Source organism: Leptosomus discolor, chromosome 1, assembly GCF_034619465.1.
Source record: "Leptosomus discolor isolate bLepDis1 chromosome 1, bLepDis1.hap2, whole genome shotgun sequence".
Classification (NCBI taxonomy): domain Eukaryota; kingdom Metazoa; phylum Chordata; class Aves; order Leptosomiformes; family Leptosomidae; genus Leptosomus; species Leptosomus discolor.
The window spans coordinates 165,851,867-165,872,283 of NC_141391.1; the positions used below are offsets into that span (position 1 = coordinate 165,851,867).

Here is a 20,417-nt window from a genome sequence, read left to right on the forward strand (position 1 = left end):
ATAAAATACAGCTTTTCTGAACGATATACAACGAAGAGTAAAGCATTATTCCAATCCTGCACGAATACTGCTGTGCAGGCTAACGACATTGAGCCTCTGCAGCAAATCCCTGTGGTATGAAGAGCTGAAAACTACAGTTCCAAGGCTTAGAAAAATTTGCCTGCTCCATCAGTTTTTTACACCTCAATTACATAGCCTTGAAAAGGAAAGTACACAAGTTGAATCATTCTTCTGCCAAACCCAAACCTTCATGGAGTTCACTGGCAGAGACTCCCTCTAGAGGGAGCTTCTGGATCGTACAACCATCCAAGCTCCAAAACCAGCTCATCTGTAAGGACAGCAGGAGTTCTAACTTTTTAACAACAGTTTACATTTTGTTCAGATTTACTCTGTGTTTGCAAACACAATGCACCTCGAAAGCATTAAGTGCTATGCTGACTTAAAGCCCAAACTACATGCTTGAACTGCTCTGGGACTGCAGTGAACGTTCACTGCTTGGCCCATGTAGCACCTCAGCTTTGAAAAGACTCCCTGGACGAAACAGAAACATACAACTCTCTGTTGCTCAGCCCAGTGAAATGCAGAGCTATATGCTCTGCCTGAAACTATTTTATTTACTGTTTGTCCAAATACATATACTACATGTCACGTATTATTAGTGGCATGGAAAAGAAACAGGGTTGGAGTAAACAAACACAGTATCTAGAGAAGCAGATCTGGGGTTTCATAGACGACAGCAGTTCCTCCTGGTGCTCTCTGACAGGCTTTTCTGCTGCAAGGAAGTTGCACATTTGGATACCCAAAAACCTCAGTGGAAGAGCTCTGTTGGAGTCAGCCCATCTTGCTCAGCTACCCTTTGGGTGGAGGTGACTGCCTTTAGAGCAGAGATGATCCAGCAGCTGGTACGTGCATTCCCTGATAACCTCAGAGCCCAACGCACTGACACAGCCAGCACAATTTAATTTTAAATACTATGTATTTTCTCTTCCTCTCACAATAGTGCATCTTCCCAACTCAGAGGCGATCTGAATTCCTCTGATGAAGGCCACAACCCTATGCCTTGTCGCTGTGCTCATACAGGACTCCCAGCAGGCAGGCACAAGAGCACACAGCCCACTGACAGACCATGCTGGGCCCTTCCTGTCCTGCAGCAGCATTTGTTTCTGCAGTCCCCTACCACAGGCCCAATAACTGTCACACAGAAAAGTAGCAAAGTGCACCTAGAAGTAACTAGTATTATTTTGCTTCCCTGAAGCATCCAGGGAAGAAGTCCGCTTCTATGGTGAAAGTACAAAGAAATGGCATTCATTTTATTCAGATGGATTAATTTGTACTTTATCCTGTGACTTGATTATTCCAGGACTAATCTGACACGAGTCAAGAAACTGGCCTTGCACATACACATCAGAATGCCAGAATCTGTCTGAGGCCTCATCCAATCTTGTGACGGACATAGCTGACACTATGGACTCCAGCACAGCTGGAGTTCTCTGCATGGTACATGTTACACACAAGCTGTTTGGAAGAACAAGAAATGCTTACCTGAGGCCATACCACTGCATGGAAAAGTGCATCAATCTCTTCCACACTAAATTTGTAGGTCTCATAATCAGAAAAAAACTCTGCCACGAGCTTGAGTCCAAGACGCCTCAAATTCTTCAGTGGATTAATCAACCTAGGTTGGATCTGTAAAAACAAAACCCAGTAAGACTTTTGCAGAACAACTACTAACAACTCGCTCTGAAATTAAATACAGCAATTCGTTGACCACAGATACAACCTTTGCTGGAACTATCACAATGTTCTTCTGTTTTCTCCTGTAACTTGCTCACAGTAGCAATCTACGTCTCACAGCTGACCTGAATTTTTCTAAGAGGTGCCTGTTCCTGCAGTGAGTTACACAGCACTCCTTCAGATCATGAAAATCCATGCTGACAGGTTTGAAGTAGCATCTGCCCTTTCTGGACAAAATGCAGAAAGCTACACCACAGTCATGTTTCTAGCCCTGACACTTAAATAATTCTGTTTTACACAGGAAAGCACCCAAATCAGCTCTCGAAAGCAAAGCTGTACTTTGCACATGGAGATCTACTGGGAAGAAAAGAAAGCAACAGACAAGGAGAAGGGGGAGGAATAGAGAAGGCAAGAATGTGAATCACCTTCTCCAACAGCGCAGGGGAGGGGGGGAGTATACCATTTGGTTACAGGAGGATGCTTCCTGTGCCCATTTAGTGGCTACGTTCTATAGCCTTTCTCGGGGAAACATTTCAGTAAGGAAATCAGCCACACAGCTAATCATGAAGTTAGCCATGCACTGCTGCACTCTGACTTTTCTCCCTGAGAACAGCCTTAACTTGAGCAAGCTAAATTATCTTCATACTGTGCGATGCAGCTCACAGCACAAACACATGATGGTAGCTCCACAGTGCAGACATACTGAACTCCAGTCTCAGAAAAAAGAGCCACATTAGAGCAAATAAAGACCGCTGTGCGAGACTGGAGCTATGTCTTGGGTTCCTCAGGGTCTCCAGTACATATAATGATCCGCCACACAGAATAAACACTTATATCTCCTATTTTGCAAAGCAGCTTTGGTGTCAAAGCCTCACTGAAAGACATCACAATTTTTTAATTTGATGTACCTATGGACTTGTGGACCTCTACCATGCAATACACTTTTATACTCCCTTTGTACCCAAAATCACAGATAAAAAGACAAAGAGGAGATGGTGGCAAAGCAACCAAAGGTGCTTTTGCCCAGGACCTCCCAAGCTGTGCTGAATGCGTACTAATGGTGTGCAATCAGCTTCCAGGCAGCAAATGAGCTGCTTGAGGAGCCAAAGCACAGACCAGGCTGCTATGCCTAATGGTGACCCCCAAGTGAAATAATTTTGGGTCTCCCACTGTTCAATCACCATAACAGTAGTCCTCTGAGATCAAGTCTTTGAGAGGGCCAAGAAACTCAATACTGAATACAATCAGTAGGAAATGGGAAATGGATAACTTGGCTTAAAATAGCCAAAGTTGATGCTTAACTCTCCAGGCAGTATCAGCCTGCAATAAATTACTCTCAAACCCCAAGAATGTCTTCTAATCATTAGTCAAGATAAACACATTTGTCACACAGTTCCTTGAGCTTTTAACATCTCATGGGCTAATGAAGTGCTAAATTAAGTACAGATAAATGACAGACTGTCACTCCACACCTTACACAACGATGCCAGGATAACTGTAGTAACTCTGGCAAAACTTAACTATTCCAGGAATGAATGGAGCAGCTTTTAAACTGCTTTCGCAGTTTAAAACATGTAGGCACATGCAATCCATGGCTTAAATCAGACTTTGGGATGCTGCTGTCCTAAAATTTGCTCATTCCTTTCATAAATGAAGACAGTTACAAGGTTCTGTGCAGCCTGCAGGCAACCATGGGACCTCAGATGTCACCTGACTGCAAGGGCTTGCGTTATTTGATGGACTGTTTTCAAGGCAAGTTCTAACCTCGAATGCTCACAGACGGGTCTTGGCAAGAACACACACGCATGGTGACAAAACACTCATTACCTAACACCACTTGTGCAGTCTATCATCACATAATTCCTTTCAATACACCACTTGCTCAGCCTATCATCTCATAATTCCTTTCAACACTGCCGTGATGATGACTGTGCAGTTTGCTTGTTTTGCACCTAATACATGATCAGGCTTTTCACCGGACAAAACTCAAGCTTTCCTTTTCCTATCTGGATTGAAGCCTGGCAAAGGCTTGTTCAACATATTCATCAATGACCTGGATGAAGGGACAGAGTGCATCCTCAGCAAGTTTGCTGATGACACAAAACTGGGAGGAGCGGCTGGCACACCAGAAGGCTGTGCTGCCATTCAGCGAGACTTGGACAGGTGGGAGAGCTGGACAGAGAGGAACCAAATGAGGTTCAATAAGGGCAAGTGTAGGGTCCTGCACTCGGGAAGGAATAACCCCATGCACCAGTACAGGCTGGGGGTTGACCTGCTGGAGAGCAGCTCTGTGGAGAAGGACCTGGGAGTCCTGGTGGACAGCAAGTTACCCATGAGCCAGCACTGTGCCCTTGTGGCCAAGAAGGCCAACAGCATCTTGGGGTGCATCAAGAAGAGTGTGGTCAGCAGGTTGAGGGTTCTCCTCCCCCTCTGCTCTGCTCCGGTGAGGCCACATCTGGAGTGCTGTGTCCAGTTCTGGGCTCCCCAGTTCAAGAGGGACGGGGAGCTACTGGAGAGAGTCCAGCAGAGGGCTATGAAGACGATGGCGGGGCTGGAGCATCTCTCTTATGAGGAAAGGCTGAGAGACCTGGGGCTCTTTAGTCTGGAGAAGAGAAGACTGAGAGGGGACCTTATCAATGCTTATGCATATCTAAAGGGTGGGTGCCAAGAGGACAGGGCCAGGCTCTTTCCAGTGGTGCCCAGCGACAGGACAAGGGGCAACGGGCACAAATTGGAGCACAGGAAGTTCCACCTGAACGTGAGGAAAAAATTTACTCTGAGGGTGGCAGAGCACTGGAACAGGCTGCCCAGGGAGGTTGTGGTGTCTCCGTCTCTGGAGATATTCAAAACCTGCCTGGACATGGTCCTGTGCAACTTGCCCTAGGTGAACCTGCTTTAGCAGGGGGGTTGGACTAGATGATCTCCAGAGATCCCTTCCAACCTCCACCATTCTGTGATTCTGTGAAAGGCATTAGTTTCAGAAAAAGAAAAGCCTGGCTCAACGACATAGCTTCCAAACAGCTGGCAAGAGACCCCCTGAGCTAGCTGGGCTAGAGCACAGGGACCTCTGCACTGCTCTCCTGGGCACAGGGCAGCAGTAAGTCAACATGCCCCATCTTTAAGTGCAGCCAATCTTTAACAGAATGTTTCCCTCATCTGACCTTTTCTGCATATACAGCCACTGCACAGCAAGGGAAAAAAACATTCACAGCGCTCTGCAGATACCTGGCTGAGACCCAAATTGTGACACTGGATTAGCATGACTACTCCTGATACAGCACTGCACATGTTTCTAGTGTGCTGAAGGCACACTCTTCCTGTGTCCCATGACAGAAGACAATCACTGTAGATCATCACTGTGATCATCCACAATGCTGAGCTCCCCTGGGGTCTAGCACTACAGCAAAACATCTCAAAACCAAGTTTTGCTCTGAAGTTCTCAGGCAAGGAATTTTAAATCCTCTCCTTCCCCTACTCAAATGTTTTATCCTTGCAGTAAAGAAACTACATCTTTAAGACTGATTTCAACTTCCAGCCATAAAATCTCGTTACCCTTACAACAAATAATTTAGTTCTCCCTCATGCCCATCTCTCCACAGAGCAGGATTTCCATACAGACACATCACCTCCAACTCCCTCTTCAGTAATTCAAACAAAAATGCAGTCCAAAGCAGCTTTCTAAATACAGTAAGTCCACCTGCACTGCCTGAGCCCTGTAGCACTTTCAGACAAATATCACCGGCCTCTATTTTGACAGACATCTAACTGCTAAGCTTCACTTCATGCAGGCATTAAACTTATCTTTACCTGAACCAGTGACGGTGTGTGTACATGTGCAAGCTAAGGGGAGGAGGAGGGAATGGAATTTAATTTACACATTTGTTTGTGTATCATTTTTGTATATTGTACCTTCTCTCTTTGCTGGAGGATGCAGGATACCACAGCTGTCATGCACAGCAGAATCTGTAGAATTTCAGGCAGGTACTGATGGATCAAATGTCCCATGTTTTTCAACACAACTTCAAGACCATTGAAGAGGCTATGCTGACGCCCAAGAGGCAGGACTTTAGCTAAATCCAGCTCTGACATACTTCGAAGCACTGCAGTCTGGCAAGGTCCTGCAACACACAAAGGAACAGCTACCTATCTAGAGAAGCACCATGAAGATACTCACTACTGAAAATAATTTTCAAAGAAAAACAGTATAATCTGGCCCTAAATCACAGATCCTTACACTCAGCTTTTTAAATAAGCACAGCTCTGGCTCTCCATCCCTCTGTCACACTCGGATGTCTCCCACTGCTACAGTATCAGAGCACTTTACAACCTCTGTTTATTGCCATCATACATAGGCTAGCCTATGATGCCAGTGATTGCTCATTCCTGAGCTACATTCTCATTCCTGCTACAGCTTACTTGCACAGCTGTGGCAAGTCATTCAGTTTTTCTGACCTTGGACCTGTAAAACAGAGCCATCATGCTTTGTAAGGAAAAGCTATGGGGAACCTCAGTCCTTAGTAAGAGTTTCCTTTCATCCTTTCATCCTTCCAAGGCACTGTTAGAGACAAACTGAAGCAGATAACAGTACTAAGTCTATTTACCCTCCCACATCTCTACAGGTCAGGAAGTACCATACCCCCAGGTTCTACTGCCTGTACCTACCATTACTGAATTGCTTCACAGCTTCAAAGAGTAGATCCAAGAACATCCGTATCTCTTCCGGCAGTGAGCCGGCAAGAAATCGCAGAACGATCGACATGCGAGTGCTTGCTGAAGACTTGCCCTGTGTTTTGCTCCCTGTTTTGTTTCTCATTCTGCCATAGAGAATTCTTCAAGAACCAAAAAGAGGTTGCATTAGCTTTCAGCAAGCCATGTGTTTCCCAGACTCTTATTCTGCAGAAGAAACTCCATTTAAAAATATTCTCTAGTGAGAACAAGCCGAGTGGAAATCCCCCCTTCAGGGTGTCCACTGAATTACTACACGTTGCCCAAAAACATCCCAGTGAGAGATCAGCTTCTGCTACCACAATGGAAGCTCTGCTGAAGACTTCAGGTATAAAACTAGTTATCTGCACGGTAACTTGCATCACCGTATCTTAAAAAAATAAGTTGCAATACTCAGTGAACTGAAATATTCTCACAATTCTCTGTAAGCCTTACCAGAAACAGTATTTACCAAAACACTGATTTTAAAGAAGATACCATTTGCATTACACATTACACAAATGTGTTAATAAGGAAACCATACAGAACATCACAAAGTAAGTCATCAAACTAGACCATTAACCATAGGTTTATCTCAACTGTCTAAAATGAGAAGCAGCAGCATTACATCTCTGCTCACAGTACTTTGACATGAAACTCTTAAACCCACACTTCATGACACACCTCATAAGAACAGGCATGAGATCTGGTCGATGCTCCATTTTTACTACTGCAGTCTCCTCAGAAATACTGAAATGGACTATTTCTTCTTTAAAACTCTTGTCCTCCAGTAGCCTTTGCAAGTTCTCCCTGTGAGTAAAAAACATCACTTGAGGGCAGGTAGGGGTTATAAAAATAAACAGACACACACATCCATACCTAATTACCTACCTATCTAAGCTATGCTGTATATAAAATACTAAAGTACTATGTTCCCACCCGTTCATAAAAAAATATTTAAAAAGCCAGCAAGTTCAAGTTAATTATGTAGGAAAGTACTCCTGGGACACATTCTGAAGTGATTATTCCACCACAAGCTACAGTTTTATGCTGTCACTTTCTCTGGGTGGTTATAAATCATCAGTACAAAAGACCTCTTTGAAAATGATACAACTACTAAGCAGACACTACTCTGGGACAGAATGAAAGTGTCATTTTCCTGTAAAAAAGAGACACTGACCAACCTCAAACCTTATTTCCTGTTTTAGATAGGAAATATACAGCTGGCTAAAACTAAAATTTATACATACATTTTCAACAAATACAGGAAAAGTTCCCTCTTTGAAGGCTCCTGATATGACAGCAGGCTCATTCACCAATGATAAAACAATATAAAAGCTTTTACCTGTATGGCAGTAGATGAGGATGCTTGTATGTCATTATACAGTCAAGAGCTATCCGCTGTACATTCTGGTCTTGATGGGACAGTAACTGCAAATGACGAAAGAACATGAGTCTTTATCTAGAAGACAGAAGTGCTTATTGAAAATAGTGAAACAACCCAAAGGCTCCAAGCTCAAGCAGGTGTTGGACTAACTTAACAAAATGGAAACAGAGTGTGTGTATTGCCAGTATAAAACCAAGATGTGCATACACAACTGTCACTTAAAAAAAGCGGGCATGATTTCTGGTAGTTCATACATACTTTTCGCCCCCATCTACACAGGGTAGTTATGTTGTTTGGTTTTTTCATAATTGTCTTTTGGACCACTGTCAGTGCTCATTTTCAGCCTCCGAAACCAGTTACCACTTGTGTATCGGGGAAGAGTGGATTAAAAAGCAGACTACCCAAACCATCCCAAGACACTTGCATTTCTTTCCAGTGACAAACACAAAATAGTCGTAAGACTTGATACGCAAAGTCTCACTGACATTTGCCCTCTCTCAAAGATGACTCCTCATAACCTAGGCACTGAGAAATACAGATCATTTCCCCATGCAGCATCCTTATCAGTTCTTCAGTCTCCTACCAAACAGCACAGGCTAGAGTCACCATAGGTCACTTTGCCCTGACATCCCTACGCCAGATGGACACACCAGCCACGAGAATACACATGCTAAAACACATAAACGGCAAACAGTAAGTGATGAAGTTATTCCTCTATTTATATCAGGCTGTTGTTCACACACTGTTTTGGCATGTATATATCTGTTCAATATTTTCCTAAGGATACAGGCAAGTAAATACATGGACCAATTCTTTCCGAAGCAAAACTCTGAGGCTAACTGAGTGGATGTTCATTACAGATTCTCAGATACGGGGACTAATGAATTCACCTTCCCATTCCCACACCAGCTGCCAGCTGAAACCCAGGGAACTAACAGGTTCATACCATTTAATACAGTTCTATAGCCCACTGATCGCAGCCTTAGAGAACACAAACTTGGAACAATTAGAGAAAACTTCAATGAGCTGAACAAATCCACAAATCAAGAACCAACAAAACCCAGCAAAATTAATAAAATACTCTTTTAAGTAGTGTAGGATAAAACTTAGAATCCCTCTTCAGAGTCCTATTTTTGACAATTCCTTCAGGGAAATCCCTCAAAAAGGAATCTTATCAAACTGAATATTCGTCAAGAAGAAATTTTGGTTTTTGATGCAAAATGATCTGTTGTTCACACTGACCACACTCTTTGTAGACACAACTGTAGGACAAGAACAAATCTCGGGTATTCCCCAAGCTTGGGATTCAAAATGCTCTTCCAGATCCTGCTGTGCAAGTGGAACAGACCCCCTCTAAAGCCACTCCTTCACCTTGCCAAAGACTACTACTTGTCTGCTGCCAGATCTGTCTGCATGAGCCACTCCTGGCAAACTAAGCCAGGTATCTCACGCAGGTCTTTGCTAAAGGGGCCCATTTCAAGTGAAGCCTACTAGGAAGCCCTCTCAAGGACAGCTCCTTTTTTGTCTCTCATGACTGGGTTCAGAAAATGACAGATTTCTGCAATCTCAGACACTGCATTCAAGTAAGAATGAGATCATTAATCAGCAGTAATTCTAAAAGTCAGCAAATAGTATCACCTGGGTATATAATGCGTTCAACTTCTGCTCCAGATACAACGCACGAGGATTTGAGAATTTAGAGAAAACTTGTAAGTGGGCTATTAGTTGCCTGTAAAACAAAACAAAACAATCACTTTTTTAAATGACCAGAAGAGACAATCCTGCAATATTATAAACAAATGGGGAACTTCTATTAAAATTGAGTAACAGGAAAGAAAAAATAAACAAAAAACAACACAAGAGGATTCCAAGTCTACAGGCCTCCATTGCTAAACACAGCAAGAGGCATCCTGTTTCCTCTCCTAAGCAGCAACTTCCAGATGTCACTTCACTGCACACAGAAGGCCATTTCCTCAGCAGCACTAGACAGGCTCGGCTTTTGATGAGAAAGAAATACAAACAGTGAGGAGGCAGCTTACTTCTCTCTGCCAGCCCAGCCTGGAACACCAAACAGGTGAATTTATCTCTTTATTTATTCACCTGTCTTTAACTGGTGCCCATTTCGCTCCTATCAACATGAAGCCACACACTGTGCTGGACTTATGCTGGGCTGCAGGCACAGACGGGAGTCAGCTCCTCTAGAAGCAGCTGTGTCACCTCACATCTGTCCCACCTCCACTCTGTAGGAGGGGAGAGAGGTGACCAGGATGAGGTCTCCTCCACCATATGCACTGTGGGGTTGGCAGAGGCTGTCCTCATACAGCTGCTCCCGTTCATAGTTTACACTGAACTCTTCAGACACTTAGCTGGGCCACCCTCCTCCATGGCTGGGCTCAGCCAAAAGACAAGTACGACGCCTTCCGGCAACCCCAGGCCAAGCTTGGGGCAGGCATGGATCCTCCCATGGCCTCAGCCAGACCTCGCGGCCTGCAGGGTGCAGCGGCACAGGCCTGACTGCATGAACTGTCCAGGGCGAAGGCAAAGGGAGGTCACTCCAGAACTCATTAACGTGCCTTCGGTAAATCTTTTATGCCTTTGTTACTGCTACCAGGAACTAATGTTTCCATTTAAGTACATTGACATTTTGAGATGGAGGTTGAAAAAACAAAAAATAAGTATCTTGGACTGTCACTAATTTGCAGACAGCAGTCAGTATCTGGGAACAATATGAAACGTTCTGTAAAACACCTGGGATTAAATGACAATTCAGGTTACATATCGAATACTCGTCGTGTTCCAACATGTAAGGTGACATTTTGAAATTCTCTGTCATTACAAGGGCCATCCTTTGCAGAAAAAGTGGCAAAATAAAAATCTTTGTGATGTATTTGTAATAGACATTTGACAGAGGTCATCAGGGTAATAAGACTCTAATTAGAGAAACTGTGGAGAATTCATACAAGGAGTCACTTTCTCCATGTATTTGGCACTGCAAACAAGGACATTACAACAGCATGTAGCTTCAGTCTAAAACACCACCAAATAAAAATCTTTGTCCCTAAGAACGAAGATTTCTAACAGGTAGGCACTGACAGAACCCCAATATTAAAACAGCTGAGTGAATAGTCTCATTTTTCAAAGTGTCTGGCAATGCCCGTGGTTTTAAAAGACCAACAGATACACACAGAGAAGCCAAGGGAATGCAGATACAATAGCCTCTGAAGACTTCAGAATGGCTTCAGAATACCACCTAAGTTTTGCTTAAAGTAACACAAATCACAGACTGTCACCAGTTACTGAGATAATGGTAAAGCCTGGGCAGGGTCTCTGCATGTTTAGTACTGGCAGAGTTTTTGACTCTACTATAGTCCACTGAAAAAATACGAAATGCAAGCAAAACAAGAAAAAAGGAACATATACAAAAACGTAGCTTTTATCTCAACATGAGCTGCTGAATCTGCCTTTCTGTGAAAGCACTAGCAAGGAAAAACTGAAAATACTTACTTAGCAGCAGCTCTTCTTGTTTTCTTTTTCGGTAGTCCTACAGTAATTGGTCCCCCTTCTTCCTTCTCTTCTTCCTCCTCCTCCTCCTCCATAGCAACATCATTCACCTCTTCACCAGCTATTTCTTTTGCTGCTACTGTACCACTAGTTTTCTTTCTAAGATCCTGAGATGGAGCCACTAATGAATCTGCTGGGTAGTACTCATTTCTGTGTTTAAAAAAGGAAGGAATTAAGAAGCACAGCATTTTTCAGGGTTTCAGGGCAAGAACAACTGAAAATTCCACAATCCACCATTCAATTCACATTAATGGCACTGTTTCTTGGGACACTATATGGCTAAAAACTCCCAAAGAAGCGTATTTTAGCAAGTATATGCTTCTTTGCCTACAAGTTGCAGATGTACAAGGAAGGGACCAAATACACTAAAGGAGACTGCAGGTACCTGATGGAGAGGAGGAGAGACATGAATCACTGAATTACCAGAGGTCTGTAAAGAGGTTATGTGGAGAACACGGGGGCTGTGTTTCCTCAAGTGGTCAGGTGAGCAGTGAGTATGGCAGTGTGACAGTAAGTGAGGAAACTAACCTACTACAGCATGCTTCAATTTTTCCAGGGAGGCAAGCAAAACATAGGGTTTTTTAATCATAGAAAAGGAATATCAGAAACCTTCCCCTGCCATGAGATGACACCTACCCCATGTGCATCACACTGATATGTGCACACATGCAAGCACATCACTGCTTTCCCTCCAGGGCCATGAAACTGAATTAGCCTCTAACAAAAAGAGTATTTTCCCCACCTTGGGGGAAAATATTTTGGTCTTCTGTGATTCCAAATTAAAATGTATTTTCATTTTAAAAAAAGGGAACTTTACTTCCACTGAAATCATTCCCTAAGTGGAGTAATGAGGCTGTGACAGTGGTAAGTTAGTAAATGAGAGACCGAGCAGCAGAAATGTACTCCCAGTTTCATTTCAGCCTGCTTCTTGTGTGATGTTTCTAACAGAATCCACATTTCAATCAAAAGGTCATCTTAACTGGAAACAGTCATCTCATCAGCCATGCATTCAGGAAATAAAGTCTATAATGGGATAGCCATAGCCTTAAAGCTCAGCAACACACTGAAAGCAATGTGTCCTCTCAACTGAAAAATAAATCTTACTTACCTAATAAATCTCAAAAGAAGTGGGGAAAGTTCCCTCGACCTAGGCTCCACTCTGTCTGGAAACTTATCCAGTGCTTTCCACAGCAGAAAACGGAAGTTTGTGTGGTCCAGCCGATCGGTACAATCTGTTCTAGTCTTCAGGTGCTCCAGGAAGACAGTCCCTACCCCTCCTTCTGGCATCTTCTCGCCTTCTGTTTCAGCAATGCTCTCCTCCTGTTCATCTAATTCATTTTGCAGCTCCATTTCTATGGAGATGAAGAAAAACAGATGAAGAAAATCTCTTCAGGTTACTGCATAATTGCCAGCAGCAAGGGATCAGTCCCCCATTACAAAAGTAACACTTCTGGTGACACGTACCTATTTAGACAACTGTATTTAACACTGACCTGAAAGACTCACATTGCTCAGAAAGTATTCTAGGATGCCTTACAGCTCTGACCATCTCAAATAAGCTCAGTTCTCTTGAATAACAGAGAAACCCACTAATGGCTGTGTGCTCAGGGCTCTATCATGAAATCATAGATTCCATACACTCATAGGGAAACCTCAAGAGCACACCCAAGAAAGACACTGCAAGGAATTCCACTGAATTTATGGAGCAGAAATATGGTCAGCCCCATTATACAGGTTTGTCATTGCGCTTGATCTGTTGGGGCAGAGCCAGCCTTAAGCAGGGATGAAACTGCTGCACGGCTTCCCACAGCCTGCAGCTCCTTCCCTCTAGTGCAGGTGCCTCTTCTATCTACTTCTTGGTGTTTAGAACAGGAGACCCAGTTTTCTTCCAAGCTTCTCCATTCCTGCCCTGGACATGATGCTGGTAGTCAAGAGCCCTGGTTCTGAATTCCCCTGCCACGTGTAAATTTGGGGCATATAAAACCACTGTCATGTCATTGACAATTAGCTGAGTTACTTTCGCAACAACATTTAGCAGCTGTGACTTACCAGCATAGGTAGCAGCCCTCTCCAAATGTTCATATAAGACCTTCCAGAACTGTTTATTCTCCATTTCCTTTGCATAAGAACTAACAAAATGTAACAAAGACAGCGTGAAATTAAAAGGAAAAAAATAAAATGCCATGCGTCACTAGGCAAGTTAACAACCAACACAATCAGAGGCTTTGATCACTGCTTTAATGTGGGTGTCCAAAGACAGGACATCTGCACTATACAGCTATAGCACTTCCTTGCCTTTACTCATGGATCCCAAATGTCAATTGTTATTAAAATAATCTGGTTGTATCTCATGACTTCAAATGAACTCAAATTGACTAAAAATGTTCTCAAGCTTTCTACTGACTTCTGTAGAGTAACATCCTATAGAACCAAAGGAAGAATTAGCATGGATATATCTTTTGAAGAGCTGCTTTAATATTTTTTATTAATTCATTAGTTTGAAGGGGAAAATCCTATCCTTTTTAATCATACAACAGAGGGGAAAAAACTAGAAGATAGTCATGCTGAAAGCAGACACAGATTCCAGTATTTAGCTTAGCTGTCACCATGTTAACTCTTCCTTACTCTTCAGTAGGATTTACAGGTTTTCCAGTAAGGACAGAAAAGTCAGAGACAGGAAAGCTGAGAGGGACTTCTTGCCCCTTTAAGCATTTGTGAAACACTAATCAAATCCTGCTACCTTTGACTCAAAACTCTGCTGCTATTTAACTATATCTGTTACAAGCTCCCATTAATAGTAAGAAAAATCAGAAACAAAGTTAAAAAGTAAGTCTACACAGGCTGCAATTTATTTGAGAGATCAAAATAGTTTCAGAAGATTTCACATGAAGATTCTCATGCACAGATTGCTCCAATCGGGACATTTTAACTTCAGCTTTTGTTCACAGAACAACAGAAGGAATGTTCTATGAGACAACCACAGATTGCAGCATCCAACCGCATATACTCACGTTATGAGTTCAATTACAGGATCCCAGAGAGGGCTGAAGTTAATATAAAGCATTCCCAGTAAATACCGAAGAGGCACCTAGGATGACATACAATACCATGTAAAAAACCAATAGTTAAAAGACCAACCAACCTCCTCCAACCTTTCTTCCTCTCAAAGAGGAAACTTTGATCAAAGAAGTTCTGGCAAGTACTACAGGTAATGAAGCAAGTCACATACTTCATCATTCCTTGTCTCACAGCTGCATGCGGAAATCTAGATCCCATTTACTGCAAGCTGCACTGAGATCTAGTCACCATACCTACATACCAGGAATGTGCAAAAAACAGATCAGCACAGCAGATGACCTGGACTGCCTGCCTCTCTCTTGAACTTCAGGGCTGACATAGCAGCATTAGGGATCTCAGAAAGAAGAAAGTTTTTCCTGTGGAGTCTTCATTGCCCTAGTCCTGGAAGCATGGCCTCTGGACTGGCTCCCTGCTGACCAACATGCAGTAGGACTGACCTACAACCCTTCCTCACAGGAGCTTACAAGTTGAGGTAGAAAAATGATACAGGTACAGCAACAGCCAGAAGAATAACAAAAAAAAAAAACCCTTTCCACCAAATCTATGATATCTGTGCTGGTTTTGGCTGGGATAGAGTTAATTTTCTTCATAGTAGCTAGCAGGGGCCTATGTTTGAGATTTGTGCTGGAAACAGTTGATAATTCAGGGATATTTTAGCTACTGCTGAGCAGTGCTTACACAGAGCCAAGGCCTTTTCTGCTTCTCACACCACCACACCAGCAAGTGGGCTGAGGATACGCAAGAAGTTGGGAGGGGACACAGCTGAGGCAGCTGACCCCAACCGACCAAAGGAATATTCCATAACATATGACATCATGCTGAGCATATAAAGCAGGGAGAAGAAAGAAGGGGTGGACGTTCAGAGTGATGGCATCTGTCATCCCAAGTAACGGTTACGCGTGATGGAGCCCTGCTTTGCCGGAGATGGCTGAACACCTGCCTGATGATGGGAAGTGGTGAATGAATTCCTTGTTTTCCTTTGCTTGCGCGTGCGGCTTTTGCTTTGCTCATCAAACTGTCTTTATCTCAGCCCACGAGTTTTCTCACTTTTACCCTTCCGATTCTGTCCCTAATCCCACCGGGGAGGGGCAGGGAGGAGTGAGTGAGTGGCTCTGTGGGGCTTAGTTGCTGGCTGGAGTTAAACCACGACAATCATTTAACTAGTAAAATTGTGGCCTTTCCTAGAAAGTAAGGTCCCCTTTAGCTCAGCAGCAGAGGAGATTCAACAGTCACAGGCATACACGATTTTCACCCTGCAGCAAGGTCCAGAAGCTAGGCTCTCCAATGGCTAATGGGAGTCCTACCAACGTTCAACCGTGCTGAGGGTACGGCAAGGTCACGATTTCAAATTTGCTCACGACTCACTTCTCCCTGGAATCATCTGCCTTCCTTTCCATGATATCAAAGCCTGATTAATCTGGTTGTGGGCCATTTATCTAGACACCACTGTTGTTCTATTAAATATCCAAGACAACACATAGCCCCAAGGACAACAGGAGCTGTGATCCCTATTAACAAGTAAGTTTTCTAAAACCTAATCTGGGAGCTAACTGATTTTTTGACAAACTCTATCAAAAAATCTGCAATCCATCTGATGGAGTAAGAATATTCTCTTGGAATAAAGGAATGTGACAACTTCTTTTTGACAGTAACTACTTACCTCTCGCAAAGATCCACTTGGTATTGAAGACTGCACTATATCACATCTTAGTTTTCTCAAATGGAGAAGTTTCTCTCTGTAATCATTCACTGTTGCTGGCACAAGTTCTGCTTGGAGCAATACGGCAAACAGCGGCTGGAATTCCCCTGTGCCATCACCCTGAACAAACAAGTGACATGCATTTTATTATGAGTGTCCTTTACTCATTTAAAGGTGTTTCAACAAAACCACACAAAGTCCCAGCCATTTTGGACCAAAGAACAACATCAAGGGACTTGCTCTGGTTTCCACCACTTAGGCATCAAAACTCACACATCTGAAAACATCAGGAGGCAGGGAGATAGAGAGATAAAACTGGAATGTGAAAGCACAAAAGCAGAGGACAACCTCTACCAGACACATGCTTTGTGCAAAGCAGAAAACAGTTCACACACGTAATCAAACACAGATGGCTTTGAAATGTTAAATTAAGTTTTAGCCCTACCTCAATCTGTGTAGAAGGTGGATTCTCAAAATGGTTTAGAATACGAACAGTCAATAGCCGGACCTATCCAGAAAAATATGTCAGAAGCATGCAGGAGAATGCAGGCTACATACACAGATGCATACACACCTAACAACAGAGGTTAATATTTTGCACAGGAGGCTGATTTCACTAGGTTGAGAAACAGATGAGCTCCTGTAGTCTAGCAGGCAATTCAAAATGAATACATTAGGCTCCTGCTCTGATTCACCTCTAGGGAAGAGGCAAGCCTCGAAGGGCTAAAAGTTAACCTCTGTTAACTCACGGCCCACGGCAGTCTCTTAGAAACGGACACAGTCCTAAACAGATGCTATGGAAGTAATAGCTGTACACAGCCTCATGTTTCTCCTTTCAGCCTTTGTCATTTATCTCAGTTTACTGAAATCACATTGTTAAAACACAAACTATCTCGCACACGCTCAAAAAAAATCAGATTACCTTGGAAACACCAGTGGAAATATTAGGATGCAACTTCTCAAACAAGTCCATTAGGTTCCCTTGGGAAAGGGGTTCCTGGCAGCCACACAATGCCAACCTTGTGTAATAGAGGTCAGCCAACAGCAAGGCAGAGGGGTCTGAAGGAAAAGTGCTGAAACAACACAGAGTTTTATTAGCATACAGAGAGCACAGCAACAATACAGATATTTGAAAATAAGGCAGTAGTGACAATAACAATATTAAGAGAAAATTCCACATGACTTCAGACTCTGCTGGCAACAGCAGGCTGGTGAAGTCAGACTTCACCAGCACGCTGGCTTGCAGCCTCAAAGCCCAATTACCTATGACCAGCCCAAGAGGCATGAGATTCCTCCTTTGTACTAACCAGGCGTGTCAAGCTGGGGCTAGCAGGCTGGACCCACACACAGACAGCTGCAGAAAACAAGTCTGCATAGGTCAGACAAGGGCTGCAGCTATTGCCCAGGCGCCCAGTCAACCATCAACTTCAACAGAAAAAAAAATAACCCAGGCTTAGGTGAGACATCTGGAATCCTGCCTGCCCGCAGGGAAACCTCCTTCTGTTTCCTAACATCCCTTGCACCAAGCAAGTTTCACACGCCCAGCACAAAGGTGGCAGAAAAGCACTAGGCTGATGCTTGCTGCCAAGACTTCCTGCTTGATCTGGGCAAGCTGCTTCATCTTCATCATGCCTCAGACATGGGCACCATGATTTCCTAACTGAACAGGGTATTTTGAAGCTCAAGCCACCAAAGATATGGAGATGCTCCAGCCCAACAGCGATAGGAGATGACAAGTTCAGCAGGATTTGCTGGAGAGAGAGCAACAGTCTCCTTCAATCCCTCCAGTCACTCAGTTAGGTGCACTAGTTATTAGCAGAGAGCTACAATAAATAAAATGGAGCATACAAAACCTCCTCCCATTGTGGACCAAGTACACACGTGCGTATGTAAGGATATGGTGGAATCCCAACACCATCAAAAGACTCCAGAAGTTCAGGCTTTTGACACAACTTAGAATATGCTGTTTCTGTCTCTTTTATCATTATAATGTAACAGTTACTAAACACAGCGCTCCTAGGTGAAACTAGAAGCAAGTGTTTGACACACTACCCTGTAGCTGTCTAAGAAAGCTCCAGTTTGCAGAGGAAATGTCACTAAACAGGCACTACATCTACCTGGTTCTCCAAACAAATGGTGCCTACAACATTGCTACCTCGTATAATCACAACACTGAAGGAACACACTGGCCTAACAGAACAAGCAACACACAAAGAGGCATTTAACAAGCCTCTACATAAAGGTAAAGTCAATTCTTTGCCATATCAAGGAGACTCATGAAGGATCACAGAACAGGCAGAGTTTACTTACGTCACCAAGCTCTTGACACGCTCCACAGGTAACAAATGGAGTATTTCAGAAGACTCCGCCAAACTAAGAAGTGTACTCACAGCTTGGCAGGCCACAAACAGGCTTCCTGGAGCAGAGAGAGAACAAGAACAGCCTGTATATTTACTCAGCTCTCAGTGACTTGTTTGCATGGCACCTGCCCATCCCGAAATGGCTGGAGCCACACAAATACGGTAACATACGGATCCCGGAATTGACATGTGTATTTTCTAACCATTATCATAACCCATAAAGGAAATGCTCCTCTGGCTATCAAAGCAAGTGCCTACTCCAGCAAGCCAGCATTGAAAGCTGTAAGCAGCTCCCAGTTTGCATCTGTTTTCATCACATCCACATACAGAGAGCAGAGATCTGGAGCTAAGTACTGTTGCAGGAGTCTCAGACAGCTCTATGCTATAAATGGCACTCAGAAATGAAGAAATGCTGCTCAAATTGACAGGAATGCCCTCAAATAAAAGCAAAAATATATACTGATGCTACCACACAAGTGCCTATAAACTTTGGAACTTTGGCAATGCGCTACTGTATGAGATCTTCAAAGCTGTCCCATGTACTTAAAGACTGAATGTTTGTTAGTGAATGGACCGTAGATCTGCTGAATTTTGTTACAGCAGTTGCATCTCCTTCCTAAACCTCTCAGACTCCTTTAGGGATGGAGGGTTTCCCAGAAGCACAGGAGAGCCAAAGACCTTTCAGGCAAGAAAGAGGAAGGGCAGTTCCTCTCCCCTGATACTCCTAAGTTAGCAAGTAGGTTGTTTAAAAAAAAAAAATAAAAAAACCCCTCTCCATCTCCTCCCAAGCAGAACGAACACTGTTGCTAAACCAGGCAAACTGAAGAAAGTTTTTAAACGATGTCATTTTCTTACATGCTGCCAGCTGCCATGGAAAAGAAGGGGAAGTGAGCATTAATTTTCCATTTATTTTTTAAAAAAAGTCCCTCTATTCCAAGTTGCTTAATTCCCCAGGTGTGTGCCGAATCCAGCTCACCATTAACCTCTGTAAGGAGCTCCTCACAGAGAGAAGAAACAGCAAGTAACGGCAGGATGAAGCTTTCTGCACCTGTAGTGTAAGGGTACAGGTTCCCCAACTGTAATCTGTGTACCATTCAGTGGTAGTACGTCTGTGCTGGACAAAGATAGCAGCTCCCACCTCGCTATAGACACACCTATATGGTCATTAGGGTAAGCCCTTCCATACAGGCAGTTACCCCTGAACAGCTGCCAGGGGTAACTCGCTGTTGCTCTGTCCCAGTTCACAAGCCAGCTTCCCTGCACTCCACAGTAACTGTTGAAAAACACCCCAGTTCTGGGATTTGCACTTTGCTTCAGGCCTCAGAGGTCAAGCAGGTCAAAAAGGGAGCTGGGGTGTGCCTTGCACAGGCAGTGAGAGGAGGCTGGAGTCCTAGTAGAAGGAGCTGGAAAAAATGCCAGAGGATGAAGAAAGTATCCAGGAACCCTAGTTTGGGATGAGGGTGAGGAAAATCAAGCCAAGAAGTGTAGGATGAGACATAAAAGGCAAGAGTGTAGGTTGCATTTGTTTTCTTCTCTTTCATGGGCAAAGGAAGAGATAGCAATGAGCCTCTTGCACACACACAGAGCTGGTGAAGAGCTGCTACTACTGCCATCAAAGATGACACCCAAGTCTGGGTATTCCTTTTTTAGAGCAAGTGCATTGCCACTAAAATAACCACAACAGCATGCAAACCCTGCAAATAGGATAGAAGGGCTAAATGAAAAAGGACCGTGCTTGACAAAGACTAGAGAAGAAAAGGTAACGGCCAATTGCTGGATACATTTAGGAATGTTAATAAATGGATCATAAAAGGAAAATGCCAGACTCTAGACAAGCCCTTTCAAACCAAGGAATGATGAACACTGAACACGGGGCAGTCCAATACTTGCTTAT

General features: G+C 43.6%; 1 protein-coding gene across 1 annotated transcript in view; it reads right to left on the reverse strand.

Moving 5' to 3' along the window:
• UTP20 (UTP20 small subunit processome component) overlaps positions 1-20,417 on the reverse strand; it is a 66,353-nt gene that overhangs the window by 31,654 nt on the left and 14,282 nt on the right. The window contains exons 15-28 of the mRNA XM_086470560.1: positions 18,474-18,579; positions 17,086-17,236; positions 16,609-16,671; positions 16,125-16,283; positions 14,398-14,474; positions 13,436-13,515; positions 12,495-12,738; positions 11,330-11,536; positions 9,464-9,554; positions 7,784-7,869; positions 7,123-7,248; positions 6,397-6,563; positions 5,644-5,852; positions 1,543-1,686 (exon numbers count right to left, since the gene is read on the reverse strand). Coding sequence (XP_086326686.1) covers positions 1,543-1,686; positions 5,644-5,852; positions 6,397-6,563; positions 7,123-7,248; positions 7,784-7,869; positions 9,464-9,554; positions 11,330-11,536; positions 12,495-12,738; positions 13,436-13,515; positions 14,398-14,474; positions 16,125-16,283; positions 16,609-16,671; positions 17,086-17,236; positions 18,474-18,579 — 1,910 coding nt within the window. The remainder of the gene's footprint in view (positions 1-1,542; positions 1,687-5,643; positions 5,853-6,396; positions 6,564-7,122; positions 7,249-7,783; positions 7,870-9,463; positions 9,555-11,329; positions 11,537-12,494; positions 12,739-13,435; positions 13,516-14,397; positions 14,475-16,124; positions 16,284-16,608; positions 16,672-17,085; positions 17,237-18,473; positions 18,580-20,417) is intronic.